Source organism: Mesoplodon bidens (assembly GCF_964165515.1).
Source record: "Mesoplodon bidens genome assembly, chromosome: 11".
Classification (NCBI taxonomy): Eukaryota; Metazoa; Chordata; class Mammalia; order Artiodactyla; family Ziphiidae; genus Mesoplodon; species Mesoplodon bidens.
The window spans coordinates 77,971,525-77,995,545 of NC_138167.1; the positions used below are offsets into that span (position 1 = coordinate 77,971,525).

At 40.3% G+C, this 24,021-nt stretch overlaps 1 protein-coding gene across 1 annotated transcript in view; it reads left to right on the forward strand.

The window, feature by feature from the left end:
- Positions 1–1,111: 1,111 nt before the first annotated feature.
- SLC5A8 (solute carrier family 5 member 8) overlaps positions 1,112–24,021 on the forward strand; it is a gene marked incomplete at its 5' end in the record, with an annotated part of 68,254 nt that continues 45,344 nt past the window's right edge. The window contains 6 exons of the mRNA XM_081250252.1: positions 1,112–1,462; positions 8,245–8,310; positions 10,331–10,382; positions 17,935–18,002; positions 18,975–19,129; positions 21,979–22,119. Coding sequence (XP_081106378.1) covers positions 1,112–1,462; positions 8,245–8,310; positions 10,331–10,382; positions 17,935–18,002; positions 18,975–19,129; positions 21,979–22,119 — 833 coding nt within the window. The remainder of the gene's footprint in view (positions 1,463–8,244; positions 8,311–10,330; positions 10,383–17,934; positions 18,003–18,974; positions 19,130–21,978; positions 22,120–24,021) is intronic.

Consider the following 24,021-nt stretch of genomic DNA (forward strand, 5'->3'; position numbering starts at 1 on the left):
AGAACAAATTCTGTAACAGACCTGGATTAAAAATCTTAATCTCTACCGTTTCCTTGGGAAAGTGTTTTGGCCAGCTTCCTTATTTGAAAAATGGAGATGATTTCTATACCAAGGGTAATTGTAAGAATTACACTAGTTAATGTACAAGGTGCCAAGCGTGTTATATGTCACATGGTAAGGCTCATTAAATAGTAGGTATTTCTGATATTATAGCAACTATCATTTGTAGCAGAGACTGTTGGGAATCAAAATTGTTTGTTGAATGAAAGCGCAGGCAACCAGTAGCACAGGCTTGTTCCTGTCCTTTGTAACTGCTTACGTGCCTAAGGACTGGGTCCTCAGCTCACTGCACACTGTCACCCGAATCGCCCATCAATTTGTCACATAAGGCAATTGAAAAATTCCAGGTGTATCTTTCCGTAAGGACCCGGTCTGTTGAACTGGAAAGCTAAAAGTAAAGGCGTGTTAGCATACGGTATTTGTACGGGTGGGATAGGGAGGGTGGGAAGCAGATGCAAGACGGAAGAGATATGGGGATATATGTATAAGTATAGCTGATTCACTTTGTTGTAAAGCAGAAAGTAACACACCATTGTAAAGCAATTATACTCCAATGAAGATGTTAAAAATAAATAAATAAAGGCGTGACAATTGCCCTTCGACCCACCTCTCCCATAGGTCACCTGCTCATTTAAATAGTGCGTTCCCTAGGGTGCCACTTGATAAAATTTTCTCTGAGCGCTCCTTGAGGATTCGCCAGAGGCGGCTGGAAGCTTCAAGTTCTCACCTGCCCAGGTGTCCGCGGCGCTCGGGGAGCCACCCTGACCTGGCACCTGGGGGTGGGGTCCCCGAAGTCCCATTTCGGGGGGCTCTGCTGGCTGCGGTGGGCGCAGAGGCTGCTGCCAGAGCGTACCCTCCGTCCCCTTTCGCGAGACGCTGGGTGCCGGCGGGGACCGACACCTGCCAGACGCCTCTAATCCCCTTAGGGCGCCGCGCCCGCCGCGCGCGGCTCGGGAATCAGTGAGAGCAGGGCGCGCAGGTGAAGCTCCGGCTCCAGCTGCGAGCCGCGGAGCCGCCAGTTTACGCGCAGGGCCCCGGCAACCGCGCGGCCATGGACTCACCGCGGGGCATCGGCACCTTCGTGGTGTGGGACTACGTAGTGTTTGCCGGGATGCTGCTCATCTCGGCCGCCATCGGCATCTACTACGCCTTCGCGGGGGGCGGCCAGCAGACCTCCGGGGACTTCTTGATGGGCGGCCGCAGGATGACCGCCGTGCCAGTGGCGATGTCCCTCAGCGCCAGTTTCATGTCGGCTGTCACCGTCCTGGGCACCCCCTCCGAGGTCTACCGTTTTGGGGCCATATTCAGCATCTTTGCCATCACCTACTTCCTTGTGGTGGTCCTCAGCGCGGAGGTCTTCCTCCCGGTATTCTACAAACTGGGAGTTACCAGCACCTACGAGGTACAGGGTGAGGGAGGGCCCAGGGAGAGGTGATGGGGTGAGGGGAGTACTTTTCAGGCTCCTGGAGGGGTTTTCCTGGGGGCAGACTCTCCACCACATCCAAGTCTCTCTCCGTTCATATCCATCACCTCTTCTGCCCGCCCCTTTTGGGGAGAGGTGTCTTGTAAAGGCGAAAAATAATCTTGGGACTTAACTTGCATGAGCTCAGGGGAAGAGAGAGGCTCCCAGAGTAGACGGAGTTATCCGGACTAGTGCTCAGTAAGGCCATTTCTGCTTTAACATCTTTGATTCCAAGTCAAGGGGAAAGATTTTTCAACTTATTATCTTGGGGAAGGGTAAGTCTCAGCTCCTCCTCCTTGAAAGGAATCCCCTCATTCCGGGTCCTCGGTCCACTCACTTCTCCAGGAAGTATGGGTACTCTCCGCTCCTTCCCTCTCCACAAACATGCCTTCCACGGAGAGTCAGGCACCCACATGGTTAAGGTTCTGAATCTCATGTTTGAGACCAGATTCTATGCTTACTAGCTGGGTAACCTTGGCTGACTTATTTAACCTTTTGTGCCTCTTTCTTAGTCTCAAAATGGGAATAATTATACTACCTACCTCATCTGGTTGTTGGGGGGATTAAATGAGATGATGCAAGGGCAGCATTTAGAATAGTGTCTGGCACAGGGTAAGTGCTGAATAAATGTTGACCATAAGTATTGGAGTGATGGTGGTAGAGGTTGTTCCCTTGGGATCACTAGGAAAATTTGGCTGCAGAGTTCTTAAGCGTCTCTGCCTTCTCTGTGGAGAGATGATTAAGGGAAACCATCTTTCCAATTGCACAGGTCCCCTGGTTATAAATTTTCTCAAATTGTCTGCCAGAAAGGGCTTTGCAAAGATAGTGTGAACGTTTGGTTTAGTTTAAAGAGCTGTTGAATGGGAGCGTCGGGGTGGGGGGATAAAAGTTTAGAGGAGTGGTCGGGCCCAGTTCCATGAGTTCCATGGACAAACATGCAGAAGTGTTCCCTCTAACAGACCATTATCCAAGGACCCCGAGCCTCATTCTCAGCAGCCACCTTGTCCTTGAGTTCATGTAGTGTTTGCCCCAACCCAGAGCCACTGGATGGTGGTTTCTTAGTGAGGCTGGTTCAACTGGTGCTGGGGATGGGCCCCAAAGGCACAACAAGTGTTGGTGACACACTGCCTGGGCTCTAATGAACTCATTGCAGGGTGAGGTGCCCCTGGTGCAGCATTGCCTTCTTTGCACTCTGGACATTGTGTTTGAGAGCGTTTAGTCATCGCCCCAGAAGTGAGCAGGGTAGAGTTTCTTTGTTTTGCTCAAAAGTGACAAACTGATTACCCCAGACAAACTCAGTCTTAGGTCTTTTTTGTTGTTGTTGGCCCTTATAGTGTTTTGAAAAAATTTTAATTTAGCACTTAATGATGAGAAGTCAAATAAAATTCCAGATTCTGACTTCTTCTGAAACTTAAAAGACTAGTGACACTGGGCTCACATTCCCTGTGGCAATGGGAACCCCATTTTATAGCTGTTGCTGTCATTCCCTATTAATTTCTATATTGAGGTCTCTTCATTGTATCTGCATGGTTACTGTCTTATGGTAGAGAAATCTATCTGCATTTAGGTCTTTATCAAAAATGCAAAAGGGAAAATGGAAAGGACTGAAGGGAGTTCTTGCTTTGAGGGAGATGTCAGAGGACATATTTCTTAATGGATATGAGGAATATTTCAACCTGGTAATATATGAACGCCTGGCTGATCCAGTTGGTGTATTTTACCTGATGAGATCTGTAGGCATTTTGAGTCTGTGAGCTCTGATCTGTAGTTAACTCCAAAACCCAGAAAGGGTTTGAAGAACCTGGCAAGAGGACTTCAGTCCCCATAGGTGAATGCTCCTCTCATAATCACTGACCTGTGTGCCTCTTTGGGTCAGCAACATTAACTCAACCAGAAACAGATTTCCCACACATTTGCAGGGGTGGAGGCTAAGTTAGCAGGGTTCCAGCTAAAAATGGCAAAAAGTGAACGTTTACTGAATGCTTAATACAGGCTGGGCACTGGGCTGCCTGTTTGACATACATTATCTGACTCAATACTCAAAATAATTCTTATACTGTGAGAGCCCCATTTTGCAGACAGAGATTCCGAGTAAGTTAAGCTACACAAGAGAGCCTGAAGCAAAGTGGACACATGCCTAGAGGCTGTGCAGTGGTGCATACTGGCTGCTTCTGAAGGCTCCGGTGAGTGTTATAACCCTGAGCGGAGCTTAGAATGGTGCAGGCAAAAAGGATGTGGTGCAGGACACAAGGGGTTGTGGACACACTGGGGGTGTCCACGCCTAGCGGATGCCAGACCACTGGGGACAGGGAAGTTAGGTAACATGCTATGTCCCTGGCAGTTGGTCATGGAAAACACTTTCTTGTGGCATATTTTGTTTGTTTTATGCTGAGAGGTGGAATCAACTATACAGAATAAGAAGTCCAGCATTGAGATACCCTGGCATTCTTGTGCAAGTATGAAATCTTTCCCTAGTTCCAGATTGTTAGCTACAATTGGCTGTTCAGAAGCATTTGTGTTATCTATTTATCACTGCCTTCAAGGTGTAGTCCTGATAGGTGTATAGCAACTTCCAGATTCACAGAGAAGAAATATACAGGAGCCCAACTGCATTCACCGTTTCTTCAGGATGTTTCTGGATCCAGCAAAATCAATGTGTTTGAACTACATTGCCAGATTCTCTCTCTCTCTCTCTCTCTCTCTCTCTCTCTCTCTTTTTAAAAAACATTCAATAGAAATCTTAGTGTCCCTAAGTTATTCAAAGTACTGAGGACTATGAGAGATCTCAACTGACTATAGGTGTTACTGACCCAAACTTGGGTCCTCTTGTCCATGTGCAGTGAAGCCAATCTACTGACACCAGGTTGCGGTGGAGGAAAGTGCAGCTTTTATTATTAGTCTGGGGCAGCTAATGATAAAAAAAATCCTGAACTCCCCAGTGGGTTTTAGGGAAGCATTTTTAAAGGCAAGGTGAGGGAGGGAAGTCACAGAGTTTGTGACCACCTTGTGCACAATTCTCTGATAGATTGGTGGTGAGGTAATAGGGCAGTGTCACAGGGGTTCACATGATCAGTCCTCAGGCTTCAGTAGGTCTGGGGCTACATGCTCATGGTCATCAAGTAATTAACTTCTTCCATTTGATGGAGCTTTTAGCATCTGTAAAACAACTCAGGAAATGTGCATCAGATACTGTTATCTTGGTACCTTGGGGAGGAACTAAAGATTCGGTGACTGCCATATTGCTGATTTACTTTTGAATTGTTACTAGTTCTCCAGGCCCACCTGCTCCTTTGTCACTACATGCTCACACCCTTTCAATCATTAATTCTTGACCCAGGCTTTTGTGACTCAGGGGAGGCCTGGAAGACTACAGCTCTTCTATAAACAAGAGGCAGGCAGAGGACATGGGGGCAGGGGTCTGTCCCGGGAAGGTCCATAGGGTCCTGCTTGGTAACATAGACACCTGCTGTTATTCTGTAGTTTTGTCTAGAAATCTAGAGCTATTCTCTGAGCCTACTGATCAGTGACTTGATCTTTAGGTATTTCTTTAGCAGCCCAGTATCTGAGATGGACAAAGACTGCCCCTGCCATTCAGTAAACAAAGGATGTCGTGGCCACCAAGCCATCAGCCACTGCAGCCACCCCCCATGGTGCACCCTGAGAGGAATCCAGGATGGAGAAAAATAGGATAGTGGCCCTAGATAGATAAGATGTATATGAAAGGAAGGCTTTCAGTAAGCTCAGACTCTTGCATTTTCCCATACACAGAAAAGCACTAAAATCATTAACTTGAGACGTCAGTTCTTTGTGATTAGCAGGAATCTTTTGATGTTCAACTACATGTTTTGTTTTGTTTTGTTTCCCAGCAAATACTCCTATATATCCTGGCTCCTCCCTTACCTCTTCAGGACAGTCCCTCAGAGCTGTCTGAGAGGCTGCCACCCTGGGCTATAGTCCTCAGTAAGGCCTCAGAATAAAACATAATTCTCAACTTTTAGGTTATGCACTTTTTTCATTCGACACTGAGATAGTGATAGAATTCTTGGTTCTGTCTTGAGTTAGTATTGTGAGAGGGGGAAAAAAGAAAAAAATATATATATATATTTTTGTTCAACTTGCTACACTCTTACCTCCATCACATTTTCCTCTTCAGTTTTCTTTAGTCTCCAGTGGTATGGATACACGTACCTAGAAAAGGCAAAGACTTCTCTGTCAATTCATGGACATTTATTTTTAATAGAGTTTTACTAAAACAACTCAGAAGAAATAACACAGCTCTGTTCCCATGCTTCAAGACACTTCTTGGGTTTTCTAAAAAGTCTTCCAAAATATACTTGGATGATTTCGACTCATGTAATTCACTGAGATTCAAATTCTCAAGGCCTATGGATTTGGTTACCAGCTTTTTAATGTCTTAACTCTTAAGTGAACAGTTTACAACATTTCCCCATCCACTTACATCATTTGATAGTCTCCAAAATCCTGCAAGGTAAGTGGGGAAAGAATGATTACTATGATCCACATTTTCAAAAGGAGGAAATTGAGATTTAGAGTGTCCCAAGCTCGTAGAGTCAAGAGTAAGGCTGGGGGCTTCCCCGGTGGCGCAGCGGTTGAGAGTCCGCCTGCCGTTGCAGGGGACACGGGTTCGTGCCCCGGTCCGGGGAGATCCCACACGCCGCGGAGCGGCTGGGCCTGTGAGCCATGGCTGCTGAGACTGCACATCCGGAGCCTGTTCTCTGCAACGGGAGAGGCCACAGCAGTGAGAGGCCCGCGTACCGCAAAAAAAAAAAAAAAAAAAAAAAAGAGTAAGGCTGGAACAAGGGCTGGAACTCTTGCCCCAGAGCACTCACTACACTGCATTGTATATTCTTTACTCATCAGTTATTTTAGGAGTTCCTATTATGTCAGTGCCACTCACTCACTCTGGATGAATCTTAGACACATGGACAGTTTTCTTGTTATTTTGAATAACAGAGTGGTTAGGTGCACAGAGTTTGGCATCAAATGGTCCTAGATTTGCATTGTGTCTCCAACAATTATTAGGTTGCAGCCTTGGTATTCTCTCTGTGCCCCAGTGTCCTGGTTTCCAACATGCACTTATGCATAGTAACTGCCTCATGGAGTTGTTGGGAGGACAGGGCATGCAGCAAAAACTCTATAAATGTTAGCTGTGATTATGAAGCAAAAATATCTGGTGTCTTTTCCTCTGATATTTACCTAATGTCAGTTTTTCCTTCCTCATTTTTTCTGCTATATGAAAAGACTACTGTCAGCCTTAGAATTCTCTCTATGTGTAGTAATAATATTCAAGTTAAAGAATGTCTTGGACCCCAGCTTCCTTCCAGCTCTAAAATCCTAGGATTCTAAATCTGTAATACATTCTGATATATAATTTTGGAGATAAGCACACTACTGACATACCTTGGAGATATTACAGGTTAAGTTCCAGACCACCACAATAAAGGGAATACTGTAATAAAGCGAGTTGCAGGAATTTTTTGCTTTCCCAGTGCATATAAAAGTTATGTTTACACTATGCTGTTGTCTATTAAGTGTACAATAGCTCTATGTTTAAAAAACAATGTACATATACCATAATTTAAAAGTACCTTATTGCTAAAAAATGCTAATCATCATCTGAGCCTTCAGCAAGTCATAATCTTTTTGCAATAGTAACATCAAAAATCACTGATCAGAGATCACCATGACAAATATAACGATAATGAAAAGTTTGAAATATTTCGAGAATTACCAAAATGTGACACAGAAACATGAAGTGAGCAAATGCTGTTGGGAAAATAGAACCGATAGACTTGCTTCACGCAAGGTTGCCAGAAACCTTCAATTTGTAAAAAATGCAGTACCTGTGAAGAACAAAAAAGCAAAGTGCAATAAAATGAGGTATGCTTGTGTATTATAAGATAGCGCAGATGTCACGCTTGGCTCTGAACAGAAACTTACTTAGGCTGATTTAAGTTAAAATTTTTTATTGTAAGGATATGGGAGTAGCTCATAGAATAGGTGGAAAAGCTGAGCAAACAGACTTTGAAAAGGACAGAAGCGAGGGCAGCCTCTTCAGGCCACCCTGTCAGTATCAGCCTGCTTCTGCTCCAATCATTTTCTGTCTTTATATCTTGCCTCTAAGATTCAAATACCCATTGAGAAGAGAAGCTGATTGGCTGAACGTGGGTCATGTGACTATCTTTTGGCTGAGGCTGGGCACCTTGATTGACAATTCCACCACAATTGCCTAAAGTGGGAAAGGGTTGATTCCCTAAGTGTATCAAAGGAAATGTATTGGGTAGATACCAAGAGAAAGGGGAGGACAACACTTTGCTCATTCTAAAAATGCAGAATATAATTCCATTGGTATGACATTCTGCAAAAGGCAAAACTCGTAGGGATGGAGAACAGGTCAGTGATTGCCAAGGTTTAGGGGTGAGAGGAGAGTTTGACTACAAAGGAGCAAGAAAGGAGAAACTTTTGACGGAGTTTCCTGTGGGTGATGGAGCTGTTCTGTGTTAAAACCCATTGAACAGTACTCTAAAGCAAGGGTCAATTTTTCTCTATGTAATTTAAAATAACGGTGAAATAGGAATGCAGAATACGAATTAGTTATGAAGTTGCTTTAAATTTCTAACTCCTTTACTTCTTAAGCTGCTGGTTTTTAAAAAGTGTCCAGAAGTTTTACATATTAACCATTTTTCCTTTTTTGGAAACAGTATTTAGGACTCCGATTTAACAAGTATATTCGTTTCTGTGGAGTAATCCTCTTCATTGTTCAAACAGTAAGTAGCCCTCAGTTCATTTATTTTCTCTTTTTTTCATGTACAGTGTTTTTAAACAGGGCATCTGGGTCAAGCTTATTTGGTAAATACATGACAGATAAAAAAGGGATGTTGAAAATAGGAGGAAACAAAAAAGGACAAACACTTGTCACTACATAGCATTAATCCTTAAGATCATTAAACAGTGTTTCAGCAAATGCATTACTTCCTGGGAAAACAGAATGATTTAAGTAAACATGGAATATTATATTGATCAAGCAACACTTACGTTACTTTAGGAAAGTATGCTTTTCCCTCTCACACCTCCCTCTGTCCCCACCAAAGTGACAGTAAGGGCATTACTGAGATGACAAAGATATTTGAAGGGACTGTAGTAGCTGATAGTAGGAATTGTAATAAAAGGAAAACAAGTTGTATGTTTCATAGTATTTTGCAACATGTTAAGCAATAAATTTAGTAGGAAAATTAACTGACATAGGAAGACATTAGGAAATAATTTTCTTTGTTTGAAAGCATACTTTAAAAAATGAATCAGTGCTCTCTTTTAAAAATCGAACTGTAAAACCCAATTGATGCACTCATTGATATAAAACAACAAAACCATGCACTCTGGCGGAGTTTTTAAAGCCAAGTACACAATCCAGTACTTCAAGAATATGCAAGTGTAGATTTACTGCTTGGCACAAACGGAAAGCAAAGATTTGCCAAGCAATCAGTGACAGAGAATGCTTCCCACCCTTCATCCAGGCTGCTAGAGGCTTATCACGATCATTGTCACGTCATTTAGATCTATCTTCCTCTTGGTAGCTAAGTGCTTTAAGAATGAGTTTGATAATGGAGGTCCAGGAAGGAGTTTTCATTCTCATCCGTTTTTATAATTCCATTTCTCCATTCAAAAGCTACCCAAGCATTTGCTACAGCAGGACAGAGTGCCTTTGCAATTATTTAACTCGACTCCATTTTACATCTTTGTAAATTATGTAACTTAAATTGTATCTGTCCTTAACACTTGCAGTATAAAAGGAGAGAGCCCTCTGGGGTCTGGTAGAGATTATGACACAGAGCTGAGGCTGGTAGCTCTCATTCGACAGCGGAGTTCAGACACTCTTTGGATCATTGTGAGAAGTGCCAACAGAAATGAAAAAGTGGGGACAAATGTTAGGAAGGTGGCCTGTGGTCACATTTTCAAATCTTTAACTTGGACAGAATAATGACTGTGAAAAGCTAGTTCATTCTTGCAAAAAGAGGGGAGCTTTAGAATATGCTATTTGAAAGACTTACTTCCATAGATCACTCATGCAATTTAATCATTCAACTACTGTATAACATGTTTTTTTCATATGTTTTATACAGTAATCATAGAATTAGCTTCTATGTATTTGAAAGATCAAATGCAATGAAAATGGTATTCTGAGAAAAAAGAACATATTTATCTTACTGTTGTACCCCAGATTAATAAATATTTGTTAAGTGTATGAATGAAAAATAATAAATAATATTAAAAAGGTAGAATAGAATTTTTGTTGGCTTTCAGGAAATTTTAGGGCAGATTTACACTTTTGTTTAATTAGTGGTCATACAAACTTTTACAAACAAGGTTTCACAATTTTCACTGTTTTCCCAATTAATTATGCAGTGATTAACAACAGCTTGAAAGCATATGAATGAGGAAGCATCCCCTTTTAAATTTGTATTCTTTCTCTCTTTCTAATTGTTCTAGATCTAGGAAAATTGATTTCAAACTTGAATTGATGTATCAGTGACTATCTGCACTAAGCACAACATGAAAAGTCCATATTTTTACACAAAATTGGTCATAAAAGATTTTTGTGACCTATGACCACACCACAAATGGAAAAGGAGAGTCAACTTCACTTAAATAACATTTTTCAAGTTACAAGCAAATTTTATTAAGTATATTGAAACTGTAGTTTTAATTCATAATTAAATTTATAGAAAAATATCAATATTTCATTTTGTAATTCATAAACCATTTATTTGGTTTTCTTTTTTCCCCTAGATTTTGTATACTGGAATTGTTATTTATGCCCCTGCCCTGGCTTTGAATCAAGGTACGTTTTAGAGTTACCAATATGTTACTCACATTTGGGGGTTCACAGACCTTATTCTATCTTTGGGGAGATGGGGAGGTGGAGGAATGCTTCCAGTAACCTGCATCAGCTTGAGGCGGGCCAGGTGGGTTCAGTGTTTACACTAGCAGCTTCTCTGGGTTCCTGGATCATAGCTTCAAAAGGTCTGTAGACTTCACTGGGCGGTGTTTCTCTGGGATGTGCCAACCAGCCATTCTCCATCCTTTCAGAATGAACGCCCCCTGTAGTCAAAATCATGAAAGACTGCACTTCCTCCCTTTGTGGCTCTAACTTGGAGCCCTTCTCCAAGAGGCTTCTGCGTTATTCAGCTCAGACTCGGTCCTGTTGTAAAATCTGGCAGGGAGAGAAACTTTTCTTCTCCCCATTTCTAATGTGGCCCAAAAAGAAGAAAAAGAGATCTGTGTGATTTGAAATATCAGATTGCTCCTAGTTACCAAAGGACAGATGGCTATAGTATCCCTGTAAACAAATGTGTGATGATTCTAGTGATCAACAAATTACTATACTTTCTAGATTTGGGCAGATAACAGCTGTGAAACTGAGATTGTTTACTGTGGCAAATGTGTGTGTTAGTCATACCTTCAAAAGGCTTCAGGGGAACTCTACATTCTCTGAATTCTTATCAATCAGAAGTGAATTTATCTCTAAAACTTCCTTGTAAAATGGACAAGTGGACTCTGTGATGGGAACAATGTGGTACAGTTCCTCAAGTTAATATAAAATGGACAGACAACCCCAAAGAAAACAAGAAAAAAAAAGAAAGAAAATGGAAAACGCCAGCTAACTCCACATTCTAATTTCTTGATTTCATAATACATAGATAATAAAGCACAACAGTACTGTTACAAAGAACTCCATTATATAATGTGCTATTGAATTCTGAATGTCAGGCATGTTCCATGTCGATATTACCAACATCATGGTTGGATCACTTCATATGTAAAGAGCTGAACTATAAACTTCATAAGTTACCTATTGGCTTTAAGTGTAACTAAAGATGTTGGCTTTAGAGTTTGTTTTTTTTCAGTACGCGGGCCTCTCACTGCCGTGGCCTCTGCCGTTGCGGAGCACAGGCTCTGGACGTGCAGGCCCAGTGGTCATGGCCCACGGGCCGGTTTTAGAGTTTTAAAGTGCAGTTCTGGGAATAAGAAAGCACTGCCTTCAGTGCTTCAAGAACTCTGTTCTTATCAGTTATTGAGCCACTCCCTAGGAGTAAATTAGGATCCAAAGACTGCATTTTGACTATTTGAGTATCAGTTGTGTATTTTACTGTACCAAGGGAGTAGACACAAGCATAGACAGGGTACTTGGTGTGCAACAGATGCTCCATAGAAACTTGTTTAGCTGAGTTGGAACTTAACATTCTCTAGATACAATTTTTTTAAACTTTTTTTTTTAATTACAGAAAACTTCAAACATACACTAAAATAGAATAGTGTATTGAACCCTAATGGACCCTTAACTCTACACTAATAATTATCAACTCTTGGTTTAATTCACTTCCTATTTCCCTCACTAGATTATTTTGCTGTAAATCTGAGATACTTTATCATTTCATCTGAATTCCATGTCTTTTACATACTTTTTTTTTCATTGAGGTATAATCAACATATAACATTATATTAGTTTCAGGTTTACCATAATGATTCAATATTTGTATATATTACAGTGATCACCACAATAAGTCTAGTTAACATCCATCATCATACATAGTTACAAAATTTTTTTTCTTGTGATGAAAGCTTTTAAGATTTGCTCTCTTAACAACTTTTAAAATATGCAATACGTTATTATTAACCATGCTGTACATTACATTCCCATGACTTATGGATTCCATGACTGGATGTTTGTACCAGGATGTGTGTTTTTTTTTTTTTTTTTTTGATAAATTTATTTATTTATTTTTGGCTGCATTGGGTCTTCGTTCCTGCGCGTGGGCTTTCTCTAGTTGTGTTGAGCTGGGGCTACTCTTCGTTGTGGTGCGCAGGCTTCTCATTGCGGTGGCTTCTCTTGTTGCAGAGCACGGGCTCTAGGCATGTGGGCTTCAGTAGTTGTGGTGCACGGGCTCAGTAGTTGTGGCTCGCAGGCTCTAGAGCGCAGGCTCAGTAGTTGTGGTGCACGGGCTTAGTTGCTCCGCGTCATGTGGGATCTTCCCGGACCAGGGCTCGAACCCGTGTCCCCTGCATTGGCAGGCGGATTCTTAACCACTGCGCCATCAGGGAAGTCCAGGATGTGTTTTTTAAACACAATTGTACCTTTATCATTTCTAAAACATTAACATTAATACCTTACTGTCATCGATATAAGGTCAGTGTTCAGATTTCCCTGATTTTTTTTTCAGTGTTTGTTAGAATCAGGATCCAGATAATTTTATGTAATTGTAATTATTTCATTTGTCTCTTATGTTTCTCTTTCTTGCTTTTTAAAATCGAAAACCATATTTTATTGAGATATATTGTAGCTTATATACAATAAAATGCCCAGAACCTAAGTGCACATTTGGATGAGTTTTAACAATTTTGTGTACTTGTGTGACAACCACCCAACTCAAGATATACAATATTTCTATCAGCAAATCCCAGAAAAATTTTTTTGATACTTTCTAATGAATCCCCCCTTCCATTCCAAGCAGCCAGTTTTTATCACCATACATTAGTTTTTCCTGTTCTTAGATTTTATATAGTGCCTTTTTGCATCTGGTTTCTTTTGCTCAACAAAATGTTTTTGTGGCATTCATTCACGTTGCTACATGTATCAGTAGTTCATTCCTTTTTATTGCTAGTATTTTATCATATACATCTACGAAAATCTGTTTATCCATTCTGTTGTTGATGGATGTTGGGTTGTTTCCAGTTTTAGGCTATTTTGAATTAAGACTGCTAAGCGCATTCTTGTACAGGTTTTGTTTTGTCTTGCTTTGCTTTTTGACACACGTTTTCATTTTTAGTGGATGAATACCTGGAAGCAATATACAGTTAAATACACACTATTCTGACCCAGCACAGGGTAGGTGCATGTAAAAAATTTAAGAGAAACTGCCAAATAGCTTTTCTAAGTGGTTATATCATTTTGCATGCCCACCCCACAATGTGTGAGAGTTCCAGTTATTCTGTGTCCTTGCCAAATTTTGTATTTGTCTTTTCGATTGTAGCCATTCTAGTTGTATGATCTATTATCTTATTATGGTTTTAATTTGTATTTTTCTGACGACTGTTGATGTTGAGTTTACTGGCTCATAGAATAATAAAATGAATACAAAACAGACAAATAACCTAGCAAAAAGTAGGCAAAAGACTTGACCCATCACTTTGCAAAAGCAAATATTCTACCACCCCATTACATAGCCTATTTATGCGTTTACCCAGGTCTTTTAAAATTTCTCTCAGTAATGTTTCTTAGTTTTTGATATTGAAGTCTTGTACATATTTCTTAGATTTATTTCTAGATAATTGATGTTTTTATGCTATTGCAGATGGTATTGTTTTATAATATCATTTTCTAATTATTCATTTGCAAGTATGGAAAAATACAATTGCCTTCTATATGTTGATCTTCTATCCTGAGAACTTGTTAAATATATTCGTTAATTCAAGTAGGCTTTTGGCATATCCCTTATGATTTTCATGTTGTTTATGAATAGAGACAGTTTTACTACTTCTTTTCCTGTCTGCATGCCTCTAATTTCTCTTCTTTGTCTTAATGCACTGTTAATGTAGAAAATTTTATTGATTTTCAAATGTTAAACCAATTTTCATCCTTGGGAAAAACCTCACTTGGTCATAATGTATTAACCTTTTTATATATTGCTGGATTTGATTTGCCAATATTTTGTTAAGGATTTTTACAGGTTATGAGGAATATTGCCCTGAAATTTACTTTTCCTTTAATATCTTTGTCAGGATTTTGGTATCAATTATACTGGCTTTATATGATTTGGGAAGTGTTCCCTCCTCTATTTTCTGAAAGAGTTTGTATAAAACTGTGTATTTCTTTCTTAAATGCTTGAAAGAATTCACAATGTGGGCATCTGGGCCTGATATTTGTTTGTTTTCGTAGAAAGGTTTTGGTATATGGATTCAGTTTCTTTAATAAATATAGAGTTATTCATATTTTCTTGTTCTTATTGAGTCATTTTGGTGAACTGTATTTCTTGTGAGCTAGATCTAGAAGCTTTCTCAGACTTCATTTCAACTTTTTGGAGAGACTATTCCATATGCAGTTTTCAACTCTTTTGAGTTAATACCAAAGAGCGCAACTGTGGGATTATATGATAAGAATATGTTTAGTTTTGTAAGAAACCACCAAACTGTCTTCCACAGTGGCTGTTACCGTTTTGGATTCTTATCAGCAATGTGTGAAAGAGTTATGTTGCTCCACATCCTTGCCAATATGTGATGTTGTCAGTGTTCCAGATTTTGGCCATTCTAATAAGTTTCTTGATTTCATTTGCATTTCCCTGATGACATATGATGTGGAGCATCTTTTCATATGCTTATTTGCCATGTATATATCTTCTTCTGTGAGGTGTCTATTAAGGTCTTTGGTACATTTTAAAATCAGGCTTTTTTTTTACTGTTGAGTTTTAAGAGTTTTTGTATAATTTGGAGAACAGTCATTTATCAGGTGTGTCTTTTGCAAAATTTTCTTTCAGTCTGTGGCTTATCTTCTAATTCATCTGATATTATCTTTCACAGAGCATATGTTTTTTAATTTTAATGGAAGTCCAGCTTGTCAATTATTTCTTTTATAGATTGTGTCTTTGATGTTGTATCTAAAAAGGCAACATCATATATAGGTCTATGAGCCATCTTGATTTAATTTTGGTGAAGGGTGTAAGGTCTGTGTCTAGATTCATTTTTTTTGCATGTGGATGTCCTGTTGCTCCAGCACCATTTGTTGAAGAAACTATCTTTGCCTCACTGAATTGACTTTACTCTTTGGCCAAAGATCAGTTGACTTTAATTATGGGGGTCTATTTCTGGGCTCTCTGTTCTTTTTCATTGATCTATTTGTCTATTCTTTCACCAATATCACACTCTCTTTTCTTTTTTCTTTTTAAATTTATTTATTTATTTTTGGCTGTGTTGGGTCTTCGTTTCTGTGTGAGGGCTTTCTCTAGTTGTGGCAAGTGGGGGCCACTCTTCATCGCGGTGCGTGGGCCTCTCACTATCACGGCCTCTCTTGTTGCCGAGCACAGGCTCCAGACGCGCAGGCTCAGTAGTTGTGGCTCACGGGCCTAGTTGTTCCGTGGCATGTGGGATCTTCCCAGACCAGGGCTTGAACCTGTGTACCCTACATTAGCAGGCAGATTCTCAACCACTGCGCCACCAGGGAAGCCCCATACTCTCTTGATTATTCTAGTTTCATATTAAGTCTTTTCTACTTTTTAGTTTTATCTTTTTATTTTTGGCCGCATTGGGTCTTCGTTGCTGCATGCAGGCTTTCTCTGGTTGCAGTGAGCAGGGGCTATTCTTCATTGCGGTGCACGGGCTTCTCACTGTGGTGGCTTCTCTTGTTGTGGAGCACGGGCTCTAGGCGCACGGGCTTCCTTAGTTGTGGCTTGCGGGCTCTAGAGCACAGGCTCAGTATTTGTGGCACATGGGCTTAGTTGCTCTGCAGCATGTGGGCTCTTCCTGGACCAGGGATTGAACCTGTGTTCCCTGCATTGGCAGGCAGATTCTTAACCACTGCACCACCAGGGAAGTCCTCATATTAAGTCTTGAAGTCAGGTACAGTCAGTTCTCCAGCTTTCTTCTTCTCCTTCAATATTGTGTTGGCGATTCAGAGTCTTTTGCCTCTCCATATAAACTTTCGAATCAGTTTGTCAATTCTCCACAGTTTGTCATTATCCACAAAATAACTTTCTGGGATTTCCATTGGGATTGCACTGAATCTGTAGATTAAATTGGGAAGAACTGACATCTTGACAGTATTGAGTTGTCCTATTCATAAACATAGAATATCTCTCCATTTGTTCAGTTCTTTCATTTCATTCATCAGAGTTTTGTAGTTTTCCTCATATATACATCTTGTATATATTACACATCTTGTATATATTACATATACATCTTGTATATATTATATTTTTTTAGATTTATAGCTAAGTATTTCATTTTGTGGGGTACTAATGTAAATGGAAATGTGCTTTAAATTTCAAATTCCACCTGTTTTTTGTTGGTATATAGGAAGCTGATTGACTTTTGTTTATTAACCTGTATCCTGCAAACTTACTATAATCATTTATTAGACCTAGGAGATTTTTTTGCCAATAATTTCAGATTTTCTACAAAGATGACCATGTCATTTGTGAACAAAGAGAGTTTTATGTCTTCCTTCCTTCCTTTGTACCTGATCTTAGTGGGAAGTCTTTGAGTGGCTCACCATTAAGTATAATGTCAGCTGTAAGTTTTTGTAGATAATCTTTATCAGATTGAGAATGTTCCCCTCTATTTCTAGTTTGTTGAGAGATTTTATCATGAATGCATGTTACATTTTGTCAGAGGCTTTTTCTGCATCTATTAATTTGATAATATGATTTTTCTTCTTTAGTCTGTTGATGTGGTGGATTCCATTAATTGATTTTCAAATGTTGAGCCAGCCTTGCATATGGTGTTTAATTATTTTTATGCTCTTAAAATTTGATTTGCTAATATTTTGTTGAGGATTCTTGCATCTATATTCATGAGAGATATTGGTCTGTAGTTTTCTTTTCTTGTAATGTCTTTGTCTGGTTGGTATTAGGGTGTTGCTGGCCACATAGAATGAGTTATAAAGTATTCCCTCTGCTTCTATCCTCTGAAAAAGATTGGTATAATTCCATCCTTAAATATTCAGTAGAATTCATCACCCTCTGAGCCTGGGGCTTTCTGTTTTGGAAGGTTACTAACTATTGGTTCAATTTTTAAAGTAAATATAGGTCTATTCAGATCATTTATTTTTTTCCTGTGTGAGTTTTGGCAGATTGTGTCTTTCAGGATATTGGGTCATTTCATCTGGATTTTCAATCTGTGGGCATAGAGTTGTTATCCTTTCATTAAAAAAATATAATATGCCCCTTTACTTCTTAAATAAATGGTAACAAATTATATAGATTTTTCTCTATCTTGGCCCCATTTTAACACGCACAACTTGCCTTTCATGGACTGGTAGAATAATGTGTTTATTTGAACCATGACAACAAATATCCTATGACCCCATTCAGTCTGGGTAACTACCTCCCAATATCAAGCGGTGTCTTAGCTTAATTACAATATAAATGCTTTTTCATATAATTGATTTAGCCCATGTTGGATACTGTATGGTACCTGAGGGTAGAAGCCAGGTCTATTTAACTCATCAAATAAAGTTTTAAACTCCATTTGTTTTGGTACATTTTTTGATACTTGGACCTAGTTTATGGCAAGTAGGTATAGAGGTAGGTGCCCAATAAATGGTATAGCTTCCCCCTGATGATTTTTTGAGAAGTGCTTATATATGTTTCATAGTTACACATGCATTTTCTTTTCTTCTACAGTCACAGGATTCAATCTGTGGGGTGCTGTAGTGGCTACTGGTGTGGTCTGCACATTCTACTGCACCATGGTATGTCAAGAAAATTATTTCTCCTTTCACTCTACACACTTGCTTTGCAAAATTGAAAATTTCAATCGTTGCATGCTGCAATCTGGGTTCTTCATACCTGCCTCCCACAGTATAACTTTTTTTGTAAGGAATATTCAGTCCAGGGTAAAATTTGATCCTTTGTAGGACGTTGATCATAACTGATATTTTTTTCTTTCATTTGAGCCATGCCGTGGTCCCCAACCTTGTCTCCTAGTTCACTCTCACTGTTGCTGTGTTACTATAGCTGTGCTCATAATATTCCTCAGCTTAGAAACCTGAGATAACTTCCCATTGCCTTTAGGCAGGAGCAACAGTCAAAATATGTAAGAACCAGTATGGCATGGGCACTGATATTATCATGGATGCTGATCCTTAGCAGTGGTGCAAGTCTTATGCAACCCCTGATATTCTAGGTCTTAATCCTTTAGTTGCTCAGTGTTTTGGAAGACAAGGCCCTCAAGGAGGGGCTGGTTCAGGGACTGGAGGGGGACACTTGGGAAGTTTGTGGTGGTGGCTAGTACAAAACAATTTTAGTTTTTTCAACAACTGGTATGTCCTTCTTTGTGCATACTGGTTGAATTTCAGCCCTGCCTATGGGATAAAATCTATGATATTGCCATTTGCAATTTGACTCTGAATTTTTTTCCCAACAGTATTCCCACACCACTCTACGGCACTCCAAAATATATATCTGGCTGCACTCAACATGCCACATATTTTAACTTCTCTAAGCTTTTGCCCATGCTATTTTCTCTATTGGGGGGACCTTACATCTTGGACTCTGCTTATATTTGAAAGTTTGGTCTAAGTATTACCTTCCTATCTCCCTTGGGTGCACTTCTTGGCCAAGATCCATGTTTTCGTTATCTTTGTCCAGCATGGTGTATAAGCATGTAGATGCTTAATAATGTCTGGTAGAAGCATTAATCCTAATGTACTTTCCCTTCAAAGGGTGGTCTTAAAGCGGTTATCTGGACGGATGTTTTTCAAGTTGGGATCATGGTGGCTGGATTTGCATCTGTGATTATACAGGCTGCATTGATTCAAGGTGGAGTCAGCACTATTCTAAATGATGCTTATAATGGAGGAAGATTAAACTTCTGGAAGTAAGTTGCTATTTACTTCTTGGTTAATATAACATTCCTTTTGTTTTTTTCTGTTAAAAAAATCTCTTGGCTGAAATAGTAAGTTTACATTAGAAAACAAACAAACCTTTAAGGATGTGGTACAAAAATTTGAAGCTGGGAAGTTAATGCGTAAGGAATTTCCACCAGGTCTTTAAGGGGTTAGTCAGTTGGTAGTTAGCTACATGGAGCTGAGGATGGTGCTTCCTCCTGAGAAGGGATTGATAGCAAAAGAGTATTTTCTTCCAGATATTAAAGTCTGGAATAGGTTCAAAGGTGTGGGTAGGGAAATAAGGGAAGACATACTAGAGAGAGAAGAAAAGGAAACCTCTTAAGAAAAAAACACTAAAAGACAGTGATTCCATTTTGACAGTTCTTTGTTTCAAGCAGCCTAGAGAATTTCTCTTTTAATATTACCCTGATAATGTATAGTATATTATTATTATGCTACATATATATGTGTGTATTATATGTGTATAAATGTTACATAATGTACATTATATATTAAATATTATTTATTGAAAATTGACTAGAAAAGTTACAGCTGATGCCTCAAGTCTCAGGATAGCATAAGATATAACATCTTCAACAACTATTTACTTTTCTTAAAGAAGGCTAATGGAGAAACTAGATATTTCATCACAAATATATCACACAATTAAAAAAAATATTTTAGGGCTTCCCTGGTGGTGCAGTGGTTGGGAGTCGGCCTGCTGATGCAGGGGGCGCGGGTTCGTGCCCCGGTCCGGGAGGATCCCGTGTGCCACGGAGCAGCTGGGCCCATGGGCCATGGCCACTGGGCCTGTGCGTCCGGAGCCTGTGCTCTACAACGGGAGAGGCCACAACAGTGAGAGGCCTGTGTACCGCAAAAAAAAAAAAAAAAAAAAAAAGAAATTTTAAACACCTTCTCTTTGGGATCAATAGTGTCTTCCTTGTACATCACATTCAACATGCAGGGGGGGCTCATTTTGACACAGACCAACTTATTTTCTCTTTCAGCAGCCCTGTTCTGAGATGAGCAAGCTGAAATCACTGGCAAAAGGAAAGAAAATCATTTTGCACTTGGTGGCTCTCTTCCCAGTTTTCTGAAAATAGGAGCTAATGTATGAGAAGAATGTCAGAAATTGAACAGGGTCAATGTGTTAATTTGCAAGAATGAATTACAGTGAATCAACTTCAGCTATTCTTAATAGTTTTTTTTCTTTTACCGCAAGATTCAGATTCCAAGGAAGAGAGCCTCCAGTTGGCCTAGCGTGGGCATGATTCCATCCTGTAGCTAGTGCAGAGCAGAACATTTTGGTTGACCACTATTTAGACTATTTAATGGAGAAATGGTAGTTTCCCCAAGACAAACCTAGGTTGCTGTTACCAGAAGAAGGGGGAACGGATACCAAGAGGCAGAAACAACCAGTGGCCACTTGGGAGACATGGATTACTCCCAAATCTCTTCCTAGTCAGCTAGGTTGAGGGGAAAGGGTGTGGAGTCAATCATTTTTCTGCAAAATAACTGTCACTTTATACAAAGAGTACATACATTGCTGCATTGAAACGATAACTTATACATCAGTAAGAGATTCTAAAAAGTAAAAGATTAGACATTTTTATGACTGTTACAAGGTTGCCAGCAATTAAGAAATAATGAAAAGCCTTATTGTATATCCCTTGTTATTCAAATATGTTTTGAGAATATGGTGGGCAATAGATCTGCTCTTGTTTTGATAAATGAAGGGAAGGATTTTGTGTTGGTATTTTCTGTATGGTCTATAGTTGACATATGTATTCTGTATTGCCAAAACCACTGAATTGGATGTTTTAAATCTTGTCTTACTTCCTTCAAGTAACTCACTGAACCCTTTGGTTCTTGACTTTTATTAGCTAGTATAGTAGCTACTTTCTCTATGGGAGAAAGGGCCAACACCCTTAAAACTCTTAGACTTTGATATTAAGTGTTAGAGAAGGGAATAGAGGCTCTTATCTTTCCATATGAATGCTGGAAAAATGCATAAAAATGTAGCACTTTACTTAACTGATCTCAAATATAAGCTTTGAAGTGGAATTGCAGAATTTCATAATTTTCAGAGAGTTTCCATTGAAACTAATTCTGCAGAAAATTTTCAAGCTTATATTGTGTATGAGAGATGAACAGACTCATTCCTTCCAAGGTGATACGTTAAGAAGGATTAAAAGATGTGTTGAATGTGGAAGTTGAGCTTTCTTTGTAGCAATGTTTTGTAAATGTCATAATGACTTTGAACTATGAGTACTTAATTTGTGCACACAGCATTTTAAGAACAGATTATAATGACATGAAAACCATTAAACTGCATTAATTGAATTCTTAAGCTTGAATATAAAGTAGAACTATGACTATACATGTGCTAGGAGAGGAATTACACACACAAAATATGTCAATATTGTGTTCATTTTAGTACAATTTCTACTGCTGCAGTGTACCTAGGAATCTCTTTCTCTCTCTTTTTTCAGCTTCATGCTCCTCTCTGATTACAGCATGGCAAACTTGTTTAAATAATTTCCTATGGCCATGGGAGAACAATTTCTGTAAATGCTCAGAATGATTGGAAAATTCATTTTTTCCCCCAGTCCCATCCAGAATTTCCAAATCTCTGAAAGTATCCATTTTTATTTCATTGAACTTAAGAATATTTCTACCTTTTATATTACTTAATCGGTACATATTTATGTATGTATATTTATAAATATTTATTTATATTTATGTAGGTATACATTGCTTGTTTCCAAAATTACTCTAGGAAGATTTCTGTACTGTTTGGCTGAGACTTCAAATTTGTTTTCTGTTTGTTTTCATTTAGTTTTAATCCTAACCCTTTGCAAAGACACACATTCTGGACGATTGTTATAGGAGGGACCTTCACATGGACCAGCATCTATGGAGTCAACCAATCCCAAGTGCAGAGATATATTTCCTGTAAAAGCAGATTCCAGGCAAAAATGTAAGACAAACTATGGTATATGAATCATCAATAACTATCAGTTGCCTTTATGGAAACTCTTTCAAAAGTCAAGCTTTGCTCAAGTTTAAGTCTTTTGTGTCATGAAATTCTGAGAGATAAATGATATACTACAAAAGGATCACATAGAACAAAGTGGCATTGTATGTTTTAAATCAGATATTTAAAAATATTTATATCAATTATTAAGTAAAACAAATCTTATCAAATAAATAGGCATTTATTCTGCATTTGTTTGTATGAGGAACTGTAGAGAATAAAAAATGATAAATATATGGCTCTTGTCATGAAGGAGCTTAGCATCAAATTAGGAAAATATATGCAAGTATGTGAAAAGTAAACTAACACTAGAGGTATAACAGTTCTGTGAAACAGTATAACAATATAGAGGAAATGTTCTAGAGCATTATATTGCCAGATGTGCTGGTGCATTTTATTTTCAGACACAGTCGTGGGTTTATAACCTTGTTCTAATACTTGCTACTTGAGTGATTTGGCGTGGGTTACTTAGACTCTCCGAGCTTCAGTTTCTAAACTTGTAAAATGAGCATAAGATATCACACATCTCGAGTTGGACTTCCGGGAAAGACGGCGGAAGAGTAAGACGTGGAGATCACCTTCCTCCCCACAGATACACCAGAAATACAGCTACACGTGGAACAACTCCTACAGAACACCTACTGAACGCTGGCAGAAGACCCCAGACCTCCCAAAAGGCAAGAAACTCCCCACATACCTGGGTAGGGCAAAGCGGAGAGATTCCTGAACAGAGGAGTGGTGCCGAGCGGCACTCACTAACCCGAGAGGTTTGTCTGCTCACCGGCCGGGGCGGACGGCGCTCGAAGCTGAGGCTCGGGCTTTGGTCAGAGCGCAGGGAGAGGACTGGGGCTGGCGGCGCGAACTCAGCCTGAAGGGGGCTAATGTGCCACAGCTAGCCGGGAGGGAGTCCGGGAAAACTCTGGAGCTGCCGAAGAGGCAAGAGACTTTTTCTTCCCTCTTGGTTTCCTGGTGTGCGAGGAGAGGGGATTAAGAGCGCTGCTTAAAGGGGCTCCACAGATGGGCGCGAGTCGCGGCTGAAAGCGCGGAGCCCAGAGACGGGCGTGGGATGCTGGGGCTGCGGCTGCCGCCGCCAAGAAGCCTGTGTACGAGCTCAGGTCACTGTCCACACCGCCCTTCCGGGAGCCTGTGCAGCCTGCCACTGCCGGGGTCCCGGGATCCAGGGGCGGCTTCCCTGGGAGAACGCACGGCGCGACTCGGGCTGGTGCAACGTCATGCTGAACTCTGCCGCCGCAGGCTCGCCCCGCACTCCGTGCCCCTCCCTCCCGCCCGGCCTGAGTGAGCCAGAGTCCCCGAAGAGGCTGCTCCTTTAACCCTGTCCTGTCTGAGCGAAGAACAGATGCCCTCCGGCGACCTACACGCAGAGGCGGGGCCAAATCCAAAGCTGAGACCCAGGAGCTGTGAGAACAAAGAAGAGAAAGGGAAACCTCTCCCAGCAGCCTCAGAAGCAGCGGATTAAAGCTCCACAATCAACTTGATGTACCCTGCATCTGTGGAATACATGAATAGACAACACATCATCCCAAATTGAGGAGCCCGGAGTCAGTGCTGTGCCTCTGAGGTGGGAGAGCCAACTTCAGGACACTGGTCCACAAGAGACCTCCCAGCTCCACATAATATCAAACGGCGAAAATCTTCCAGAGATCTCCATTCTCAACACCAGCACCCAGCTTCACTCAACGACCAGCAAGCTACAGTGCTGGACACCCTATGCCAAACAACTAGCAAGACAGGAACACAATGCCACCCATTAGCAGAGAGGTGGCCTAAAATCATAAAAAGTCCGCAGACACCCCAAAACACACCACCAGACGTGGACCTGCCCAC